Source organism: Podarcis tiliguerta (assembly GCF_965153285.1).
Source record: "Podarcis tiliguerta genome assembly, chromosome: 8".
In the NCBI taxonomy this organism is placed as follows: domain Eukaryota; kingdom Metazoa; phylum Chordata; class Lepidosauria; order Squamata; family Lacertidae; genus Podarcis; species Podarcis tiliguerta.
The window spans coordinates 41,547,872-41,565,983 of record NC_139541.1 but is presented as its reverse complement, the minus strand read 5'-3'; the positions used below and the strand labels follow the sequence as shown (position 1 = coordinate 41,565,983).

The 18,112-nt window shown below is 54.8% G+C and overlaps 1 protein-coding gene across 1 annotated transcript; it reads right to left on the bottom strand.

Annotated features, from left to right (window-relative positions):
- Positions 1–603: 603 nt before the first annotated feature.
- On the bottom strand, positions 604–17,544 carry LOC310683527 (polycystin-1-like protein 3; the record flags this gene model as incomplete). Its single annotated transcript, XM_083453460.1, has 31 exons — positions 604–854; positions 1,013–1,144; positions 1,398–1,499; positions 1,616–1,826; positions 1,929–2,089; positions 2,658–2,782; positions 2,955–3,088; positions 3,449–3,740; positions 4,179–4,364; positions 5,273–5,416; positions 5,545–5,647; positions 5,988–6,240; positions 7,176–7,368; positions 7,566–7,734; positions 7,855–8,051; positions 8,718–8,911; positions 9,352–9,498; positions 10,300–10,478; positions 10,800–10,901; positions 11,220–11,450; positions 11,626–11,810; positions 12,610–12,838; positions 13,056–13,181; positions 13,307–13,433; positions 14,218–14,351; positions 14,609–14,773; positions 14,987–15,118; positions 15,596–16,027; positions 16,180–16,220; positions 16,519–16,608; positions 17,256–17,544. The coding sequence occupies 31 exons, from the start codon at positions 17,542–17,544 to the stop codon at positions 741–743; spliced, it is 5,319 nt and encodes a 1,772-aa protein (XP_083309586.1). The 3' UTR covers positions 604–740.
- Between the last annotated feature and the right edge of the window lie 568 nt (positions 17,545–18,112).

The window sequence follows — 18,112 nt, the reverse complement described above, 5'->3', positions numbered from 1 at the left end:
TGAGCTCTCTGGGTGGGGAGGGGCAATAGTCACTCTTCTTCCCCACCCGCCCTTCTATCTCCTCCCTCTGGTTCACCTTGAAACAGTGTATCCTTTGTGCATCTCAACAGACCCCCCTTTGTCATATAAGTTCTTCAAATCTGTGGCTGGGTAGGGGAGTGTAATCTACAATTCCCTGTTTGTCTCCTCAGAGGTTAAGCCCTGCAATAGGTAAAGAGTTCCTCAGCGACATGAAAAATAACTTGATTTGTAAGGCTTAATTGATGTGCACCACTGAGTATTTGGGATTGGCTATAAATAAGAACAGCCCTCCTTTGCTCTGCCTCTTTCGGCAGAGAAGAAACTGGCTCCTGCTGTTTAGGGACTTGACCGGCCTTTGGGCTGGAAGCCAGTAAGATCGGTTTTGCTCTTCAACCTGCAGGGCAGCAGCAGGGGATTTCTGGGCCGTCAGATTTGTTCTGCCTTGGTTAGTCCCAACAACTCAAAGGCGTTGTTGAGGATAAAGGAAGTAGGATGTAGCATGAGGTAATGTTGAGTCAAGATCACATGGTAAATTAGCTGAAGAGCAGGAGGGGCAGCTTAAAAGTGGGAGAAAAGCCATACAGATTTTCTTGCCAGCCCAGCTGACCTCTGATATTCTTAAAGATAGCATGTACATTAGTGATACTTGGAAAATGGTGATCCTTCCCATTTTAGAATAGAAAAGAGCTGTCCAAATGGGGAGGTGGGATGATGCCACTTCAGTCCTGTGGCTCCTTTCGGGAAGCTGCTGGGAAGGGCGGCTGTTTCTTGATTCCAAACAAGGTGGAAATCTTCAGTTGAATCAGCTGCAACATGGATTCCTCCTTGCTGGCCTGTTGTGATGAACCGGGAGAGAGAGAGATGCCTTATATGTGAACTCAGATCCTGAGGGGTGGCTGCGGCATAAGCAGCTTCTCATGAAGGCTTAATTGCTTGAAGCTTGGCTGGTGGCGGGTGATGAGCAGCACCAGCCGCTTGGGCTTACACCTACCTTGGCAGCCTTCATCTCCCGACTGAAGGTCGTCAAAAGGGCAGAGACAAACAGGTTGATGATCACGAACACCATGGAGATGACGCTGGTTACAATCAGCACAGCGCCAAACACGGGGTCCACAGCAATGACCTAAGCATGAAGAGCACAGTTATGTCCCCTGTGTCTACATATGCACATAGCAGAGAGCTGTTGGCCGTGCTGTGCTTTGCAGGGCACAGGGAAGCATTGGCATTCTAGACCCAGAAAGCTGAAATCCATGCAGGTCTCTCTGGGTGCTGAGCTGGGAGCTGAATGGGGCTGGGGGTCTGCTGTGATCTGTGGTGTCCTGGAAGGGCAGCCTGGCAGTGTGCCTCGGCCTAAAGTGGGGCTGCATGGCACTCACCTCTTCATAATTAAAGATTCCAATGAGAAGCCCTACGATGGTCACAGCTGAGTTAAAGAAGGTCTTGTAGTCATCTACGCTCCATCCAAACATGAGGTTGCACTGATGGCAAGAGAGTGAAGGTGATGTAGGGGGAGGGGTATAAGGACACAGGAAGGGGGAGGGGTCTTCTCTCCGCCCTTGGTTGGTTTCCCTGCAGTTGACAGGTCTCTTCTTACCACAATGGCATAACCCACAAGCAGCACCAGAAGTGTGAGCAGGAAGCCCAGGACCTCATCCCAGGCTTTCTGCAGTGTCTGTGTGATGAGGTGCATTCTGGGATTTAGGCGCAGGAGGTTCCACAGCTTGATGGTTGTCAAGGCCACCAGAAAAGCAATGAGGTATGTCAGCGCAGAGTCAACTTCCACCATCTCATAGAAGCTGATGAACCTGCCAGAGGTATGGAGGGAGTTTTGCTTTAGGGTGTGTGAAAGTTGCCTCTGCTGAGTGGAGGTCTGCCCCTGCCCCTTGTTTCGGATGGTAGACACTCACTTGTTGCGGTCTTGGCGATGCTGCTTCAGGATGCCTTCTGCCAGCACACGCCTCTTCACATAAAGGCCAATAGCTGCCACACTTATGAGGATGGTGCTGGCATCCAGCAGGTTTCTCTTGCTGCTGAAGTACTTCCACTTCTGCTGCTTCAACTGCCGGCCCTGCTGGCCCCATGGAAGAAGCAGGCTTGACTCAGGCAGCCACATGTTGGGGGGGGGGGAATGCAAGTGGAAGGAGCAGTGGTGGTGTGATGCTTTTTCTCTGGCAATACAGCAATCTCCACACACCACCCCCCCCTAAAACAGCCTTTTTCTCAACCTTGGGTCCCCATTTGTTTTTGGTCTACAACTCCCATCCCTAGCTAGCAAGGCTCAGGGATGATGGGAGTTGTAGTCCAACAACATCTGGGGACCCAAGTTTGAGAAACACTGCCCTAAAACAAGGGTGGGATGACACTCCTGCGGCACTCCAGGTGTTGCTGGAATCCAAATGCCCAACTGCTCTAGGCAGCCAATGGCCAGTGGTCAGGAATGATGGGAGCCTAGCAGCACCCAGAGGGCCCCCGCAGGTTCCACATCTCAGCTCCCCTGAGCTGGTGCTGGCTGATACCTCCCACTAACCGTAGGCACCTTGAAAGTGCTGGCTAAAGCTGATGGAAGTTGTAGTCCAGCAATATCCGGAGGGTGCTAGGCTAAGGAAACTAAGCTGCCTCACAGAGGCCCTGCTCACCTGCACAAAGATGTAATATAGTATGAGCAGGAGAAAGGTGATCTGGGCACAGATAAATTGGAGGACGAGCTGGAGGTCTGGATAGAGGCGCAGAATTTGCAGCTCCGATTTGCTGAACAAGGCCCCTGCCACAGAAACAGGCACAGGGTCAAGCATGGAGGCTGCAAGCAAGGCTGGCTCCCAGGGAGAGGGAACACCTTTTCTCCTTCTCCCTCCCCAACAGCCCCAGGACAGCCATCCTGCCTCTGAGGCCCATTGCAGGGCTAGGCCCCCTTTGTCTCTACCACACGCTCTTGCCTATCCCATTGGCCTCCAAGATCAGCGTGACTGCGCAGAAGAGGTTGACATTTGCATTGTAGACAACAAACTCAATGAAGACGACTCGTGTGCTTTTGTCCAGCCAGTTGTTCCGTTCCAGATAGCGAAGGGTTCTGGTGGAAATGGTGCAGAAAAAGTTGTATTGTGTATCCACCTTGCAGTGGGAGAGAATTCTAAGGGCTGTACCTAAATCTACTGGCGGCAGGGGAAGAGAAACACAACTCTAGTTTACTATTGCATGCCCTGCCCAGTTGATCAGTTCTCCCCCAAGTACCACCTGCCAGACTTCAGCTAGCAATGCCATATTCACTACTGTTAGCCAGGACTGTGGGTCTTTAGCTTTCACCTACCCTCTCCCACAGCTTCACCAGATCAGGAGATAGTGGGCAGAGACTGAGATACACCTGCCCAGAAAGAGCCCCTGGAGCTTTCAGTACCTGATGCCTGTTCTGCAGCTCCCTCAGTCCACATACCTCCAGGCGTAGCTTTTGTTTCTGCCAAGGTTTGCCAGGTAGCCGCTTCCCGGATAGAGAGCAAATTTCCCCCAGATGGGGTACTCTTGCAGGGTGCTCTCATTCTGGAAGACCCAGGCACTCGCCTGACCTCTCCCACCTGCAGCAGGAGGCCCCCAGCTGGCCGTGGGACCCTGCTTTCCCTCTTGGAGTGGGAGAAAAGCTAGCCCTGGCTTTGGTGGGGCTCCTGTGGCTCGGATCTGCCGTAGCCGCACGCTACCCACAAGGAAAGAGTTTCCATCCATGGCCAAACCTGGGAGATTGAGAGAGGGGAGAAATGTGCTGCTTAGAAGCAAAACACACAGACGCACACCTGTTTGTACAGATGTGAAAAGCTGGGTAAATTTCAGGTTTCAGCTTTGGCAACACTGAAAAAGCCTAAAGAGGCCGTGTTTTTTATATTTTATACAGCATGTGCTGCTGGGGCCACTGCCCGGCACACCTTCCCTCACTTGAGGCTGCTGCCTTGAGCCTTCCCCACAATCCCTCCCATTGCAGCGAGTGAGCAGCAAAAAGAGACTTCCAGGCAGCAGCCCTGAGCAAGGGAAGGCACACTGTTTCAATTTATTCAGTCATTCGTTTTGTGGTGACCCGCATAAAAGCAGTCACACACAAGAAGAATGCCCATAAGCAGAGGGCTGCCTGTATACAGAAGGATGTCTCTTTTATCTCTGCTCCTTGTGCTGCTCACCTTCAGAATCGCCATGGAGGCCAGGCAGCAGAATCACCCTGATCCACCTGTACAACTCCTCTGGAGTAAGGATGTCTTCCAGGTGGGATGTGAAGGTCTTCTGGAGGGCGTTGTTAAAGTAGAACTCATTGGGGCTTCTCTCAGTATAGCTGAGGACCATCAGCACAGCCAGGAACACAAGCTGCACTGGGTGTCAGAAAAGGAAAGTGGATTGAAACAGTTTGTCCTTTTGGATTTTGCATCCCTACAGCCAGAAGACGTGGGGGGGAACAACATCACAGGCCAAATTATAACCCCTTCCAGGTCTAAGCAACCCGCCCGCTGCAGGTATGACCGGGCGTAGCTAGCTGCTCCGGCACCTGGAGCGGCGGGAGCAGGGGGGCGGCAGCGTAGTGATCTGTCCATTGAGTCCGCCTGGTGGACGCAAGCCCCCCCACGCTGCCATTTCGGGCAGCACAGGGCCCCAAGCCACCACCTCAGTCTCAGAAGACGCCTGGCTTGGGCGTGCTGCAGGCCAGGCCCCACGGTAAGTGCCACCCTCCCGCATGCGCCATTTTGTCACCCCTTCAGAGATGACATATGGGGCGGACCGCACCCCGCTCTCTATGCCGCCCCGGTATGGTGTTCCCTGCTGGTGGTTTAAAGGTTGCAAATTACATCTGAAGATTTGTCCTGAGCAGATTCTGCACCCACTGAGTTATGTATACATTGTGGTTTATAGCAGTGGTTCCCAATTAGCTAATTACAGTACTGAGGACCCCCTATTTTTCAAAAGCCAAGCCCCCTACTTTTGAAAATTTTGATAACTCTATGGTAGTTACCTGTGCAAAGCAATTTTTTGATGAAAATGAAAGGTAAGCCCAATGTTCTGACATGGTATGTGGCAGTTTCTTCCTATGTTCCTAGAGGCGAGTGCCGCTCCCACCATTCTGGCCTTGGCCTCGGTATCATTCTCTGTCTTGCTTGCTTCCTTAACCACTGATGCTTAGGAGTGTGCATGCTGAGCATATTTGACCCCTGCTTGGTGCGGGGAGGGAGCAGGAAGTGTTGCACAACCCATCCACGCCCTTGCTGGCCTTCGAGCCTGGTCTCACCTGCAATCTCTCTGATCAAGGAGTACAACTTCTTGTCTTTCAAGGCTCGTTCCTTTGGCCGCACCATTGGCTGGAGGGCAGGGGGTCTGTAAGCTGGGTCTGCCCAGTCTTTCCGCCCATAAGCTTCCAGTTGTAGGCCCCTTGCTAGAGGGAGAGGAAAGTCCCAAGCAAGAGGAAAAAGGCCCCCTTTGGTCAGAGGCCGCTCAGGCAGATGCCCTATCGAGCACTGCAGATGGAAGCGCGGGGAGGGGGGTTTGGAGAGCTTGAATTACCTGTGACGAGGCCCAGGGCCCACCAGAGCTGCTGCTCCTGCCCCTTGTCCTTCCACAACTCCCTCTTGTGCAGCAGTGAGAAGAGGAAGGTCAGAGCCAACGCCTGGGAAGGAGAGAGAACAGGGTTGCCATTGGGGGGCCCCACAGGGCAGGTGTCTGGGGCCCCTCTTAGCAGAATATGCAAGAGAGGCCCCACCACAAATGGAATGGTTAGTAACATTACACACATTACTGGTGCAGATTGGGGGAGAGATGGACAAGCATTAAACCCAGTCTGGACTTATGTGGGGTCTGAGGATCCTTGCAGACCTCTGACCTTGCTGGGTTGCTGCAGAATCACAGAACACCAAAGACATTTGTAGAGGCAGGGAGAAGAGGGGAGATGCTGGCTCTGGCAAGGGTGTGGGGAGAGGTTAACTGCACCCCAGGTAGGACCAAGTTACCTTCAGGGGCTGCATTACAAAGATGTTCTGTAGCACTGAGAGCAGGATGTTGATGGCCCAGTGCCCAGCTTCGTCCCTGCTCATTTCTAGGCTGTAGAGCACTGTGAAGAAGGCCGAAACCAAGCTGGTGCTCCCCACTGTGAGCCAGCAGGCGAAGCTGAATCTCCCGGGGAGACAGTGGGAGAACGGCGGCCTCTCCTTCTCAGGGTCTTCAAGTGGGAAACTGCTGAGCTCGCTCCTGGGCCCGGTGGGCCTGAGACACAGAGACAGGAGAATAAATGGCACCTCAGCTTTTGGGAACACCAGTGGAGGGAGGGAACTGTGCAGTGGGGAGGGCAAATGTCCCACAGACCAAGCAGAAAAAGCAATAGGCAGTTAAGAAAAAGACCATTATTGGGTGGGCTGGGAAAACTGGCTGGCTTTGGGTCTGAGTGTGACACGGGACCAGACACAGAGTCCTCTGAAGATGAACCAGATACCCTATAGATCCAGGGGCCCTCCAGGTTAGTACCTGATGAAAAACTCCTGGAACTGTCAGAACAGGGGGTGGAACAGCTCCCCCTGCCAGTCTCTGGAATCAGAGGCAGCAGTCTGCTTGCGAGGAAGCAGTCAGTGGCTGTGGATGAGTGTAGTTTAGGAGACAAGAGTATCATATAAAGCCTCCCTAGTGAGCCTTCTAGTTGCAGGAAATAATACAGGTCTCTGGTGCCTTATTTCCTGATTCTCATCGCCCTGCCTTGCTGCATTGTACCTTGCCTGAACTCGACTGCGGTGGTGACCTTGGACTGTTGCCTCACTCTGTTTCTGGGTGACATTTGAGCACTCTGCTGCATATGCGACCCCCATCCTCACTGGTGAGTCCTGGGGGGGGGGGCAGCTTCTATCTCCTGCAACTAGGACCTGCCTCCTCGCCCAGCCCCTGAAGGCATTCCCTGGAGTGTGAAGACATCTGGTTAGTTTCTTCCTGCAAGCTATTTCATGGAAGGAACTTTGGCCTTAGCTAGGTGTGTTTCTTTGTATACATATGTAGGGTGTGTACAGTAGATGCCACACAGCAGCTTACAAATGAGGAACTTGTTCCCCAAGTACTATTTTGGGTTTGGAGCAATCTCTGCATAATGTTACCCGGAAATGGGGCCAGGAGAGTGGGGAAGAGATAGATGAGGGGAGCTTCCAGATGGGGGCTACCTGCCAGGCCCCTCAGGGCTGGGCCAGGGCTGGGCCTGCTGCTGCTCTAGGTGCTGCTGGACTCTCCGTAGTTGGTCCACTGCATGCAGATGGTCATAGGGGTTAGGAAAGCTGCACAAATCCAGGCTGCGGAGCTGAGTCCCCAAGTCATTCAGCACATGGCTCAGGTAGCTGTGGAGGTTGAAGCGCCTCTCTGGAAACAAGTACAAAGAGGCATCACTCTCACCCTACAGAGCCTTAATTCCCCCCCCTCTTTCCAATTGAGTCAAGGGTTGCTCAGCCCCCCAAAGGTACAAACTGGTGCACAGAGCATGAGGAAGGGTGGCACACTCTCTGTCTGAGAGGAAGGGAGTGGTGTTCGCATCCGTTGCCAAGACAAGCTACTCTTACCCTGAGGGGGACCTTCCAGGTCCTTCTGGTGCTGGAGGTAGGACTCAATGAGGTCACACAGAGCAGACACAAGCTCTGGTACTTGCTCAGAAGTCCCAGGGAACTTGTCCATGGCTCTGCACTGGCAGAGGCTGTTCTTGTAGAGGAAGCCCAGGGTCTCCTCCAGCTCCTGCAATGGAGAGAGCAGGGCAAGAGTGCCAAGCACCCATCAGGGCAGAGGCTGGTGCTGGGAGACTGACCGCTCAGGACCTCTTGCTGACTGGAGGGACTTGTCAGGAGGGGGTCTCACCTGCTTGACTCGTGTGATGGGCATCACCTGCTTGGGAGGCATCACAGTCTGCAGGAGTTCAGGGCTGGTAGCCGGAGGCTTTGGGGCTGGGGGCTGGACCAGCTGGAAGATGTGGCTGATCAGTAGGCTCACTGGCATTAGGAAGATGGCTGTTTCCACACTCACCAGCAGCTCGTGCCAAGTCACCATAAAAGGCCCTGTCTCGGGAGCGAGGGGGGGGAGGAGGAGGAGGAGGAGGAGTTTGGATTTGATATCCCGCCTTTCACTCCCTTTAAGGAGTCTCAAAGCGGCTAACATTCTCCTTTCCCTTCCTCCCCCACAACAAACACTCTGTGAGGTGAGTGGGGCTGAGAGACTTCAGAGAAGTGTGACTGGCCCAAGGTCACCCAGCAGCTGCATGTGGAGGAGCGGTGACGCGAACCCGGTTCCCCAGATTACGAGACTACCGCTCTTAACCACTACACCACACTGGGCAGAGGAGGGGCAGACAGAGACCTTCAGTCAGGAGGAGGGGGTGGCTGAAAGGATCACTGCTGTGGCTGAGGCAGTTTTGATGCCAAAAATGCTGGGCGGGGTGCAGAGGGGGACTCCCAGCTCCATTGTGAAGCTTAGAATCCTCATTGCTACTTAGAGACACACAAGCCCTATGCATGGAAGGTGGAGCATGGGGACAGGAGCAAAAATACAGGACCCTTCAGGGCTCTGCCTTGGGGGCTGTGAGCCACGGCAAGTGGTGGGAAGCCAGCCTCTTCCCTACCCCACCCACTCACCTGCCCCCAGCCCAGCGCCCACCTGCATCATGTTGGGGCAGGGGACAAGGAAAGGCACTGGCTATGCTAGTCTCCAGCTGGCAGCCGACTCACCAGCCTCAGGGCTTCTGGACCCTGCCTCTTTTCTCCAGAACATGATGTTGATGAGGAAGGTGCAGCAGAGGAGGGCCAGGCAGCAGGAGAGCCTCTGGACACGGGTGAAGGGGCTCCAGGGCGAGCAGGTCACCACCGACAGCCACAGGTGCTCCTGCGTCAATTTGTCCACCAGCCCTGACCAGAACTGGTACCTGGTGAAGTGGGATAAGGGATGTATTTGGTGGGGGCTGAGCCAGAGAGGGTCAAGGGCCAGGAGCAGGGTCCTTTCCTGCTGCACATAATTTCTGAATGGAGAGGAGCTGGAAGCTGCATCATACTCTCTGACCTGGAAGGAAGACCCAACTCCCAGATGGGTGGGAGAGAAAGGCCCTCTCTGTGTATAGTCAAAGGAACTTTCTTCACTGGGTCTGAGATTCGTCATTCCAAGCAGATTCTGGGACAAAGCCTGCCGTTCCGACTTTTATTTTTTGATGTCTGCATATTGCTTTTTCACACAGGTGTTCTTAGCATAATTCAGTCAAAGGCAAGGTACCTGTTGGGTAGATCAGGGGCAGAAAAACCCCAAGGGCAAAAACACATTCCAGAGATGCCACAAACTGGCAGGAGGTGGGTGGGTGGGGCTCATATTTACCTGAAGGACAGGAGATCCCTCTCGGAGGCAGCAGCAAAGACTTTATCCACATGGCCGTCATCCAGGTCAGCTGCCAGCCAAGAGTCACACAGGAAATGCCACTTCTTCTTGGCAGACAGGTCACAGACAACCAGCCGCCTCACAAACCTGCAGGAGGCTCAGGCCTTTCAGTCGTTTGCCCACACATGGGTGGCACTGCCAAGCAGTCATGTGGTGCCCATTAGCTGCAGCCAAGGGATCTGCCCCCACTCCCCCATCACTCAAGAGCTGCAGGTTAAAGGGAAGCAGTGGGGATCTTTTCCTTCTGCCCTCATTACCTTGCCAAAGCAGAGAGCTGCATGTGGCTTCCTTCAAGCACAAGGAAAGCTTTGCTCCAAGTTAACCTATACATAAAGCATTCTTTGCCCAGTAGCTTTGGGAAAAGACTGGAGATGGAAGCGTATTCCCTCCCTGATGTATCCTTTATGTTTGGGGGTTCAGACCAAAGGTGGGTCATATGCATTATTTGACATGACAATGTGGCCTCTGGAGCCAAAGCTGGCCTTTAACATGGTGAGCATGAACCTTGGGTGGGACAAGCCATGCCACAGTTCCATCGTCCCCCTGGAATGTCCAACTGACCTGATGCTAGTTTTGCTACAGTTGGACAGGGATCTTGTGAATTTCTTCAGCATAGGCTCGAAAGGAGGTATCTTTGAGGACCTGGGAATTCTGCATGTGTCCAGGCCCTGGCAGCACAACCCCATGGCATGGGAGGACTAGGTATGCCAGCTGCAGTGTCCCTTCACCTACTAGCATCTGATAAGGTCTGGTGCTGCCAACGGACTCTCCCACGCCAGTCGTGTGCTTCCAACCTCCTCCTTGCCTGGCATCCCAGTTGCTGTCTGGTTCGCTCTAACCCCACCCTCTTGGCCCCCACCCTCAGCCCTCTCTGGGCCATGGACTTACCAGCTGGGGTTGGGCCCAGTGTTGTCGTGCCAGAGGCGGATGGCGTGGAGGTTGCCCAGGGACTTCTGAGTGGCAAGGAGGAAGGCATCCCGCCCACCTCGCTCAAAGGAGGGCCCCTGGGGGTGCTGTAGCAGGTGTGGCTCACTCCGGCCCTCTGCCCCATAGAGGGTCAGGATAACCTCAAGCCAAGGAGGGAGAAGGGGTCAATCAAGGAAAGGGAAAAGAGGGCGGATGCTGGGTGGGGTTCATGGATTGCTTCCTTTCCTCAGTTCCTTGCCCAAGCAGGGAGCACATGAAGGATGTCATCAAAGACAGGCTTTTGCATGCAGCCAGTCACACAGAAGCCTGCACCCCACACACCCACTCCCCGATAGGGAGAGATCTGCCAGACTCGGCCCAGATTCTGTGGGCAGGTGCCCAAGGTCATGGAACTTGATGGGCAGCACTTGTACCATCAACAATACAAAGTGGGCCTGCAGGGAAGTAAGACCCTCCCCTACCTTAGCAGAGGTCCCAGCCCCTCGGCGGTAGCCTGTGAAGACTTGCACCAGGTAAGGGAAGCAGGCGGTGGCCTCATTATCTGCTAGGATTGTGACCTTCACCTGGAGGGGGGAGAGACACACATGGGGTGGGTGGTCCTAGAAATGGCCAAGCCCCACTTCAGCAAGTCGGCTTTTCCAGGGTGTCTGGCTCTCAGCTGTTTGCTGGATAAATATCTCATACCCTAAAAAGACGGTGTAAAATGTCTTCTCTCATGACCCGTTTGCATTTCCAATGAAAAACTTTCATTGTTCCTCATTTCAGCACATCAGACAAGAAGGGCCTGAATGAGGGCAGATGGGGGGTGGGTGTCTCTGGCCTGCAAATGCTAATAACCCCAAACCACCATCATAAATCTTTTGCTTGCCCTTTCCCCTCACCTTCTTAACATCCGTTCTCTGTCTCCATCGAGCCCAAACGAGGGCAGCTCCATAGCCCAGCAACAAGCTGCTTAGCAAGGCCAGCCCAGAAGGGTTCTGGCCCACGGTGCTCAGGAGCTTTGCAGTGTTGTGAAGGTCAATCAGGTGTGGCAGGACCAAGGCGACGCACCCAAAGAAGGTGAGGTGGTTGCACAAGCACTGGGTGCTGTGGAGGGTGCTTTGGGAGCCCACCTGGGAGGGAAGCACTGATGCATTAGAAACCAACACAGGAGGATGAGGTCCCAATAGTTCTGCTCCATTTGGTTCCCCATGACATTCCGCCCTACGTTTTTTTTCTCCCAGCATGGAAGCAAAGGTTTGCTTGCCTGCCCTGCAGCCCTCTGGCCTGGTTGACCCTACTGCATACCCGGCATCCATCACTTCTCCAGGCCTGATGCTGGCTGGACCAGTAGTAGCATCCAGAGATGATGGTGTGAATGGAGAGGTTCCAGGGGCCCTGAGAGAGGGGAGCCACCTCTGCAGAGATGTAGTAGGTGCCCAGGCCATGATGCTGCAGCTCCTCTGGAGGAATCACCCATGTGTAGGTACCCTCTGAAGCAAGAGCAGTGAGTCAAAGAGAGCAGAGAGGGACCACACCCACTGACCTCACCCACACCTTCCCCCACTGGGGACACAGTCCTGCCTGGCCCCACCTCCTCAAGCCCCTCCCTCTGTGCCTACTCCCAGGTGCACAGATTTAAATCAAAGTGGTTTGGTCAATTATGTACATGAAGAAACGGGCTGATTTAACTAAGCGATTTAAATCAAATTTCCCGTGGATGTTTCCCACAGTGCAAATCTGACCACTACACCATGTTAATTTGCAATTAAATGAATTTAATGGGCAATTAAATAATTGAAACACAGCTGATTCAATCTGTATACTTTTGCAACTTTCCCTATTTATAGAGGTAAATTGTTCCCATATAGCAGGCTTCCTTAAACTCAGCCCTCCAGATGTTTTTGGCCTACAACTCCCATGATCCCTAGCTAGCAGGACCAGTGGTCAGGGATGATGGGAATTGTAGTCTCAAAACATCTGGAGGGTCGAGCTTGAGGAAGTCTGCCATACAGGTCATGTCTTATGGCTGAAACCCAGAACAGCCGGTGAAGTTAACACCTCAAAGCTATGCCCACTTACCTGAGAGTTACTTCACTGAACTCCAATGAGACTTACTTTTAAGGGGATACATGCAGCATTGTGTTGTATGTACGAGCATAAGAAGAACCTGCTGCATCAGGCCAATGGCCATTCTAGTCCAGCACTATTCTCCTAGAGGTCAGTCAGGTGCTCCAATAGGAAGTCCCAAAGCAGCACCTGCCCTCTAGCTTCCTTCTAACAAGTCCTCACCCTCTTGCCATCCACTGCTGGGCAGGGTGGTGTTGAGGAGGCTGCTGTTCTTGTTGGGCTCAGGTTGGAGGCCCAGGTGCAAGGTGATCTGGACCACTGTGCTGGATTCCACCGATACTAGCAAGGCATCCTCTACTGATGTGATGTTTACCACAATGTCAAAGTTCCTGACGTTGCCAGTCAAGTGAGTGTGAGGGGCCTCAGCACTAGCCTCAGCACTGAGCCCAATCTGGAAGTAGACAGAATGCCTATGGTCAGCCCTGCAGTCCGTCCGTCCCCCCACTGGTCCTTGAGCACATATTGTCTCCCATCAGGCCATACAGCACAAAGTGCTTATCTCTGATCCAGAGCTGGACCTTGGACAGCGCTGCTTCTCCATGCCACTTGGGTGCTGAGAGAAGAGTCCCCCTGATGAGAGAACTTTCCAGTACAGTATCCATTCTCACCTCTATTTCCTCTGCAAGATTGTGGACACCGATGGACTCTTCGCTGGCCATGAGAGCGATACTTGCCATCCTTTTGATCGGCTTCCCATCCAGGTGCCGGAAAGGATTGAATGCAAAGGAGGCCACCTAGAGTGAAGATGAGAGCAAGAGCAAGCTGTGGGGGTGCCCTCTGCCCCACCTCCACGCCCTGCCAGCCCTGCACTATGTCCCCCTACAAGGACCCAGCGGACAGCAAGCCACTACCACCTTACCTGGACTTGTACTTGAGGGTGCTGGCTCAGAACTGGCTCCAGAGCAGAGCTGGATGGGAAGGTTACGTTCAGGCCCCTTGGCTGAAGCAGGTGGAAGGAGGCATGGGGCAGGGAGGCTTTGTCACACCTGGTAGGGAGTGGGGAGAGGGGTTACTGTTGAAAGTTTGAGTGCAACTCCATTTTCAGAAGAGGGGTCTTGCGTAGGTTAGGACAGATAGAACAGAGTTCGAGACCTCCAGATTCCCAGACTACCTTTGTGTCATTAACCTCTTCAGCTCACCTCTCTTTCTCTTTTGATATTCTCAGGCTGCACTCTGTTTCACAACTTCCTGCTCCTTCTCACATTTCTCTCTCCAAGAAGAATTATCCTCTCAGATAAGACAGGAGCCAGCATGGCTACCATGCTCTAGTACAGACTTGTTAGGCTAGACTTGTTAGGCTAGAACTTTTCTATCCAACTATGTGGTTAGAGTGTGAGACATGGACGTGGGAGACCAGGGTTCAAATCCCCTCTCAGCCATGAAACCCAATGGGTGACTTTGGGCCAGTCACTATCTCTCAGCCCCAACCTACCTCGCAGGGTTGTTATGAGAATAAGATGGAAAAAAGGAGAATGTGAGCTATCCTGAGCTTTTTGGAGAAAAAGTGGGTTATAAATGTAGTAATAATTTTAAAAATAATGTAATAGACTCCTTTATTATTTATCTTAACTACAAACATCCCTGTGTGTGAGATTGTAACTCATAAAAGTCTGTCCCCTAACCAAAATGCATTCTCTGAACAATGTCTTACTCTGCGTACCAAAAGGATTCCAATAGGTAATTGGCAACCAAACAATTCATTCAGTTCCCCAGCTGCCCTGAGCAAGCCCCCCCCCCTTCTTCAGTGCCTAGGAGAGAGGAGACTGGTACCTGCTGAGGGTGGTGCTGAGCACAGGAGACACCACAGTTACTGTGGATTCCTCCATGGTGGAGCTTCCCAACAGGAGCCCCATCTGGATCAGAGGAAGGGCTTCCAATGCTGTTTCCAGGACTGTTCGTTCCTGCTGCAGAAAGGCCAGGTGTGGTCAAGAGCTGGGCAGAGCCAGGGTGGGGAGCCGGGAAGCTCAGCTCCCTTCCCATGGGCTCAGAGCAATGGGAAGGCCTGGACAAAAGGGGGTGCCTTCAGAATGAGACCCAGCCATGCAGCAGGCCTGAGCTGGCAACCCCATCCTTCTGCTGGCCTGGGAAAGAGTGAAGGAGGAAGGAGCAGGTCAGAATAGCCTCCTCCACCCGACCCCTGCAGGTCCTCTTTCTCCCCCACCTGTTGTGGGCCGAAGCTGGGTGTCTGGCTGCCTGAGGCTTGGAGGAGGTTGCTGAGGGCCTGGAAAAGAGCCTGTGATGTGAGGTCTAGGCAGGAGGCATTGCTGGCAGGGTGGTCCCTCAGTAGCTGAGAGCTCAGGGAGAGGAGTGCCTGGCTGGCAGAGGCCTGTAGGAACAAGGCAGGGCTGGTCATCTGGCGGGGCTGATTTGGGGATGCAAGGGCGAGGCTGGCTGTGCCAAGGGGCAGGCTTGCCTCTGTACATAGCCTGGGTAGAGCCTGGTTCAACCAAGGACTGGGAGAATAGGCCACAGGGGACAGACCCTTAGATCAGGGGTGCCACCCACCCACCCTCCCTCCCTCCCTGCCACATGCCAGTACCTGGGCATCGTCTGAGAGCAGAGCATGGAAATTTGTCAAATTCTCCAGCATCCGGGCTGCCTGCTCCAGTGCCATAGGGTGGTCTGGGGTCTCCACAGCCTGGCTGAACTGGTGCAGCACCTTCTCTAGGGCCTGTGGGACAGACCCTGAGTGAGAGGGGCTGGGGGAGAAGGGGGCCTGGTTGCCCTATTACGCTGTCAGTGAGCCTGCAAGTAGAGCTTATCGCTAAATCTATAATTCTAGGAAGGCTCCTCTACCCTATAGGGGGAAGATCTGAAAAGGCAGTTAGGCAGGAGGGAGCCACACATCCCCCCACACCTCCCCAGAGCCACTTGCCCCCCTTTCTGCTGTAGGCAAAACCAGTCTGGAAATCACTCATTAAGTGACTTTGAATCCCTGGGAAATCACATACGAGTCACACTCATCTTTGATCTGCACCTCAGCGTTGCTTTTTCCAGGTGCAAAGGAAGAATCCTGCAACGCACACACCACCCCACCTCCTGGCATCTCCGGAGCAGGGTGTGGGGTATGGGACGGAGAGAGAGGAGAGCCTGTCTGGACAAGGTGCTACCAGGGTGGGGGCAGGTGCCAGTCCAGATGTCTCCCTACCTTCCCCTGGTCCTCAGGGGGGAAGTCTCTAGGGCTGAAGGTGAAGGAGTCCGGGCTGGTGTTGGACTCGTGGCTTTTGGTACCCCCCGAGGTGGTTTTGCTGGTGGGCAGCGGCTGAGTGCTGGGCTCTGGGGCTAAGGGCCGAGAGTTGGGGTGAGTCTGGCTGCTGTTGCCGGCTGGCCAGGTGCTGGATGCCGACTTGGGGCTGCTCGGCGGATGGCGGGGAGTGCCGAGTTCTGGCCTGGTCCCAAGGAATGACTGGATGTCAGCGGTGGTCGGCTGGCGAACTGTGCTGCTTCTTGGAGGAGGACTGGGCGGCGGAGGAGTCGCGGCGGAGGGCTGGGCGCTCAGAGGAGCAGTCGCCGTCGGCTCTTCGGTGAGAATGGGAGTCGCCTCCGTCGGGCCGCACGTCAAATGTTGGCAGGTCGTTCTCTGGGAGACAGGGAGAGAGAGTCACCAGGGCCGGCTGCTCGGTAGTGCGCTGCAGTCAGCCCAGGGGGCGCTGCGCAGCGACGGCGGCCTAGAGAGCCTTCTCCCGTTCCTGTTCGACGGCTGCGCAGGCACCTGCTTTGGCGGGAACTTACCACCCAGGGCGTGGAAGTCTCTCGGGGCGTCCTCGGGGGGCCTGTAGCGGACAGAGAGCAGAAGGGGTTGAGCTCGGGAGGATTCATGGAAGCGGCGCTTCCGGGGCGTCAGGGATGGTTCTAGGACCTGCGACGGCCCAGCCCAGCCGCCTCGGGAGAGCCTGGCCCTGGCCCTGCCTCCGGGGTTGCAGCCACCTCTGAAGGGCGTGCTTCGTGGGGGGTGCTTCCAGAGGCGTGCTTCCAGAGAGTCTCATCCTCGGCTCAGCCACGAGGTCCTTCTCGCTCTTTGAAGCTGGAGGCCGCGAACTCCCACCCCGGGGGGTGGGCAGACTCACGCACCAGACTGGCAGATGAAAAAGTACTTCTGGTCACACTCCTCCCTCCTGGTATAGAAGTGGTCCCCATTCCGGACGAGGACTTTGCAGTGGTCTGCGGAGAGTAGGCGCCGCCGTCAGACACGGTTATCCCTCTTCCCCGCCACCCCACACTCAGCACCAGCCCGCCAGTTGTTTGCCTTTGAGGGATTTTCTTAGGATAAGGCTTTCCGGCTGAGGCTGCCCTGTAGGGCTCCGCTCCCTCTCCAGTGTCTAGAGTCTCCCAGTGGTGGCAAGTGGTTTAAGGGGAGCCTTTGCATAGGGTGAGTGCCTGGTAGCAAACCCTCGGACAGCCTTGCATTATTCTTATTTTTAACCCTCCCCACTCCTTGACTGCCTGTCACAGACTGCAGAGCTGAGCCATCAGCAGCGGGGCTTGGCATGGGAGGAGGGTTGCCACCCTGAGTGTCCTTGAAACGCTGGTGGGCGGGGTCCCTCGACGGAGGGAAGGGTCTGCAGGGCCTGGCTGGGCCCTTGAAGTGAGAAGCTTGGCTGCCCCGCCTCGATCCCCACGAGGAGACGGTGGTCCCACCTTGTGTAGGGAGGGTGGCGGTCTTGCCCTGAGGGGTTTGGCGTCTGGGCGAGTCAGAGATGCTGAGTGGGGAATAACACACATCCCGGGAGAGTATACTGGAATTGGCTGCTGCTGCCCCTCTTCTGTGGTGCTGCTGTTGGGCCTCTGCGCCCCCGCTCCGCTCTCACCTTCGCCAGGGTGGCGCACTTCTGGGAGCGCCTTTGCTGCAGCCCCGATCCAGGTTTTGCTGCTGTCGTCCAGGCGGTCGCGCAGGGCGTCCTGGATCTGCTGGTTCCACGTGTGGAGGAGCCGGCCGTGGAATCGTCTGCACAAAATCACTGCACCCAAGGCGGGTTGTGGCCACCGGAGCAGCCGATAGCAGTCCTCTCCTGCCACGGGCAGGCAGGCGGGCTCCGATTCCTCCGAAGAGACCTGTGCGGCCCAGAGCCAGAGCCACATCCCTATAGGGAGCCCCATGCCGCTCCCTCTTTGGAGCAAGCTGGCCCGGGGCCACCCTTTAATAGTCTAAACCGCCGCCCTCCCCCCCCCCCCACCGTGCACGCTCAGCCCACGAGCTGAGAAAGCAGGTGGGGGAGCTGCTGAAAAGAGGAGCAGAGCAGCGCCACACCCAGAGGCTGAACAGGTGCAGCACCTGGCGCTCCAGCTGGAGATGGGCCCTCTTGTTTGCAAAGAAGAGGGTGCCATTGTCTGCACCCCTGCAAGGAAGAAAGGAGGAGCAACTGCATTGTCTGCTGCATAAAAGGCACGCTGGCAGGCAAATGTTGAGAGCCCAGGTGGCACATCCCATTCCTCTTGCTCCAAAGAACAGTATGATAACCAAGCAGTTTGGGTGACAAGAAATGGGATTTCAAGGGGTTGGGGAGTGGGGCAGACAGGAAGGTGGCAGACTCCCCTTCATTAGAGGTTTCTAAACGGAGGCGAAGGGACCCTCCTTCCAGGGAGGTTGTGCTAGTGGGATTCCTCAGGAGGTAGGAGTAGATGACCCTCACAGTCCCTTCCAACACTACAGTTCTGATTCTTCTGG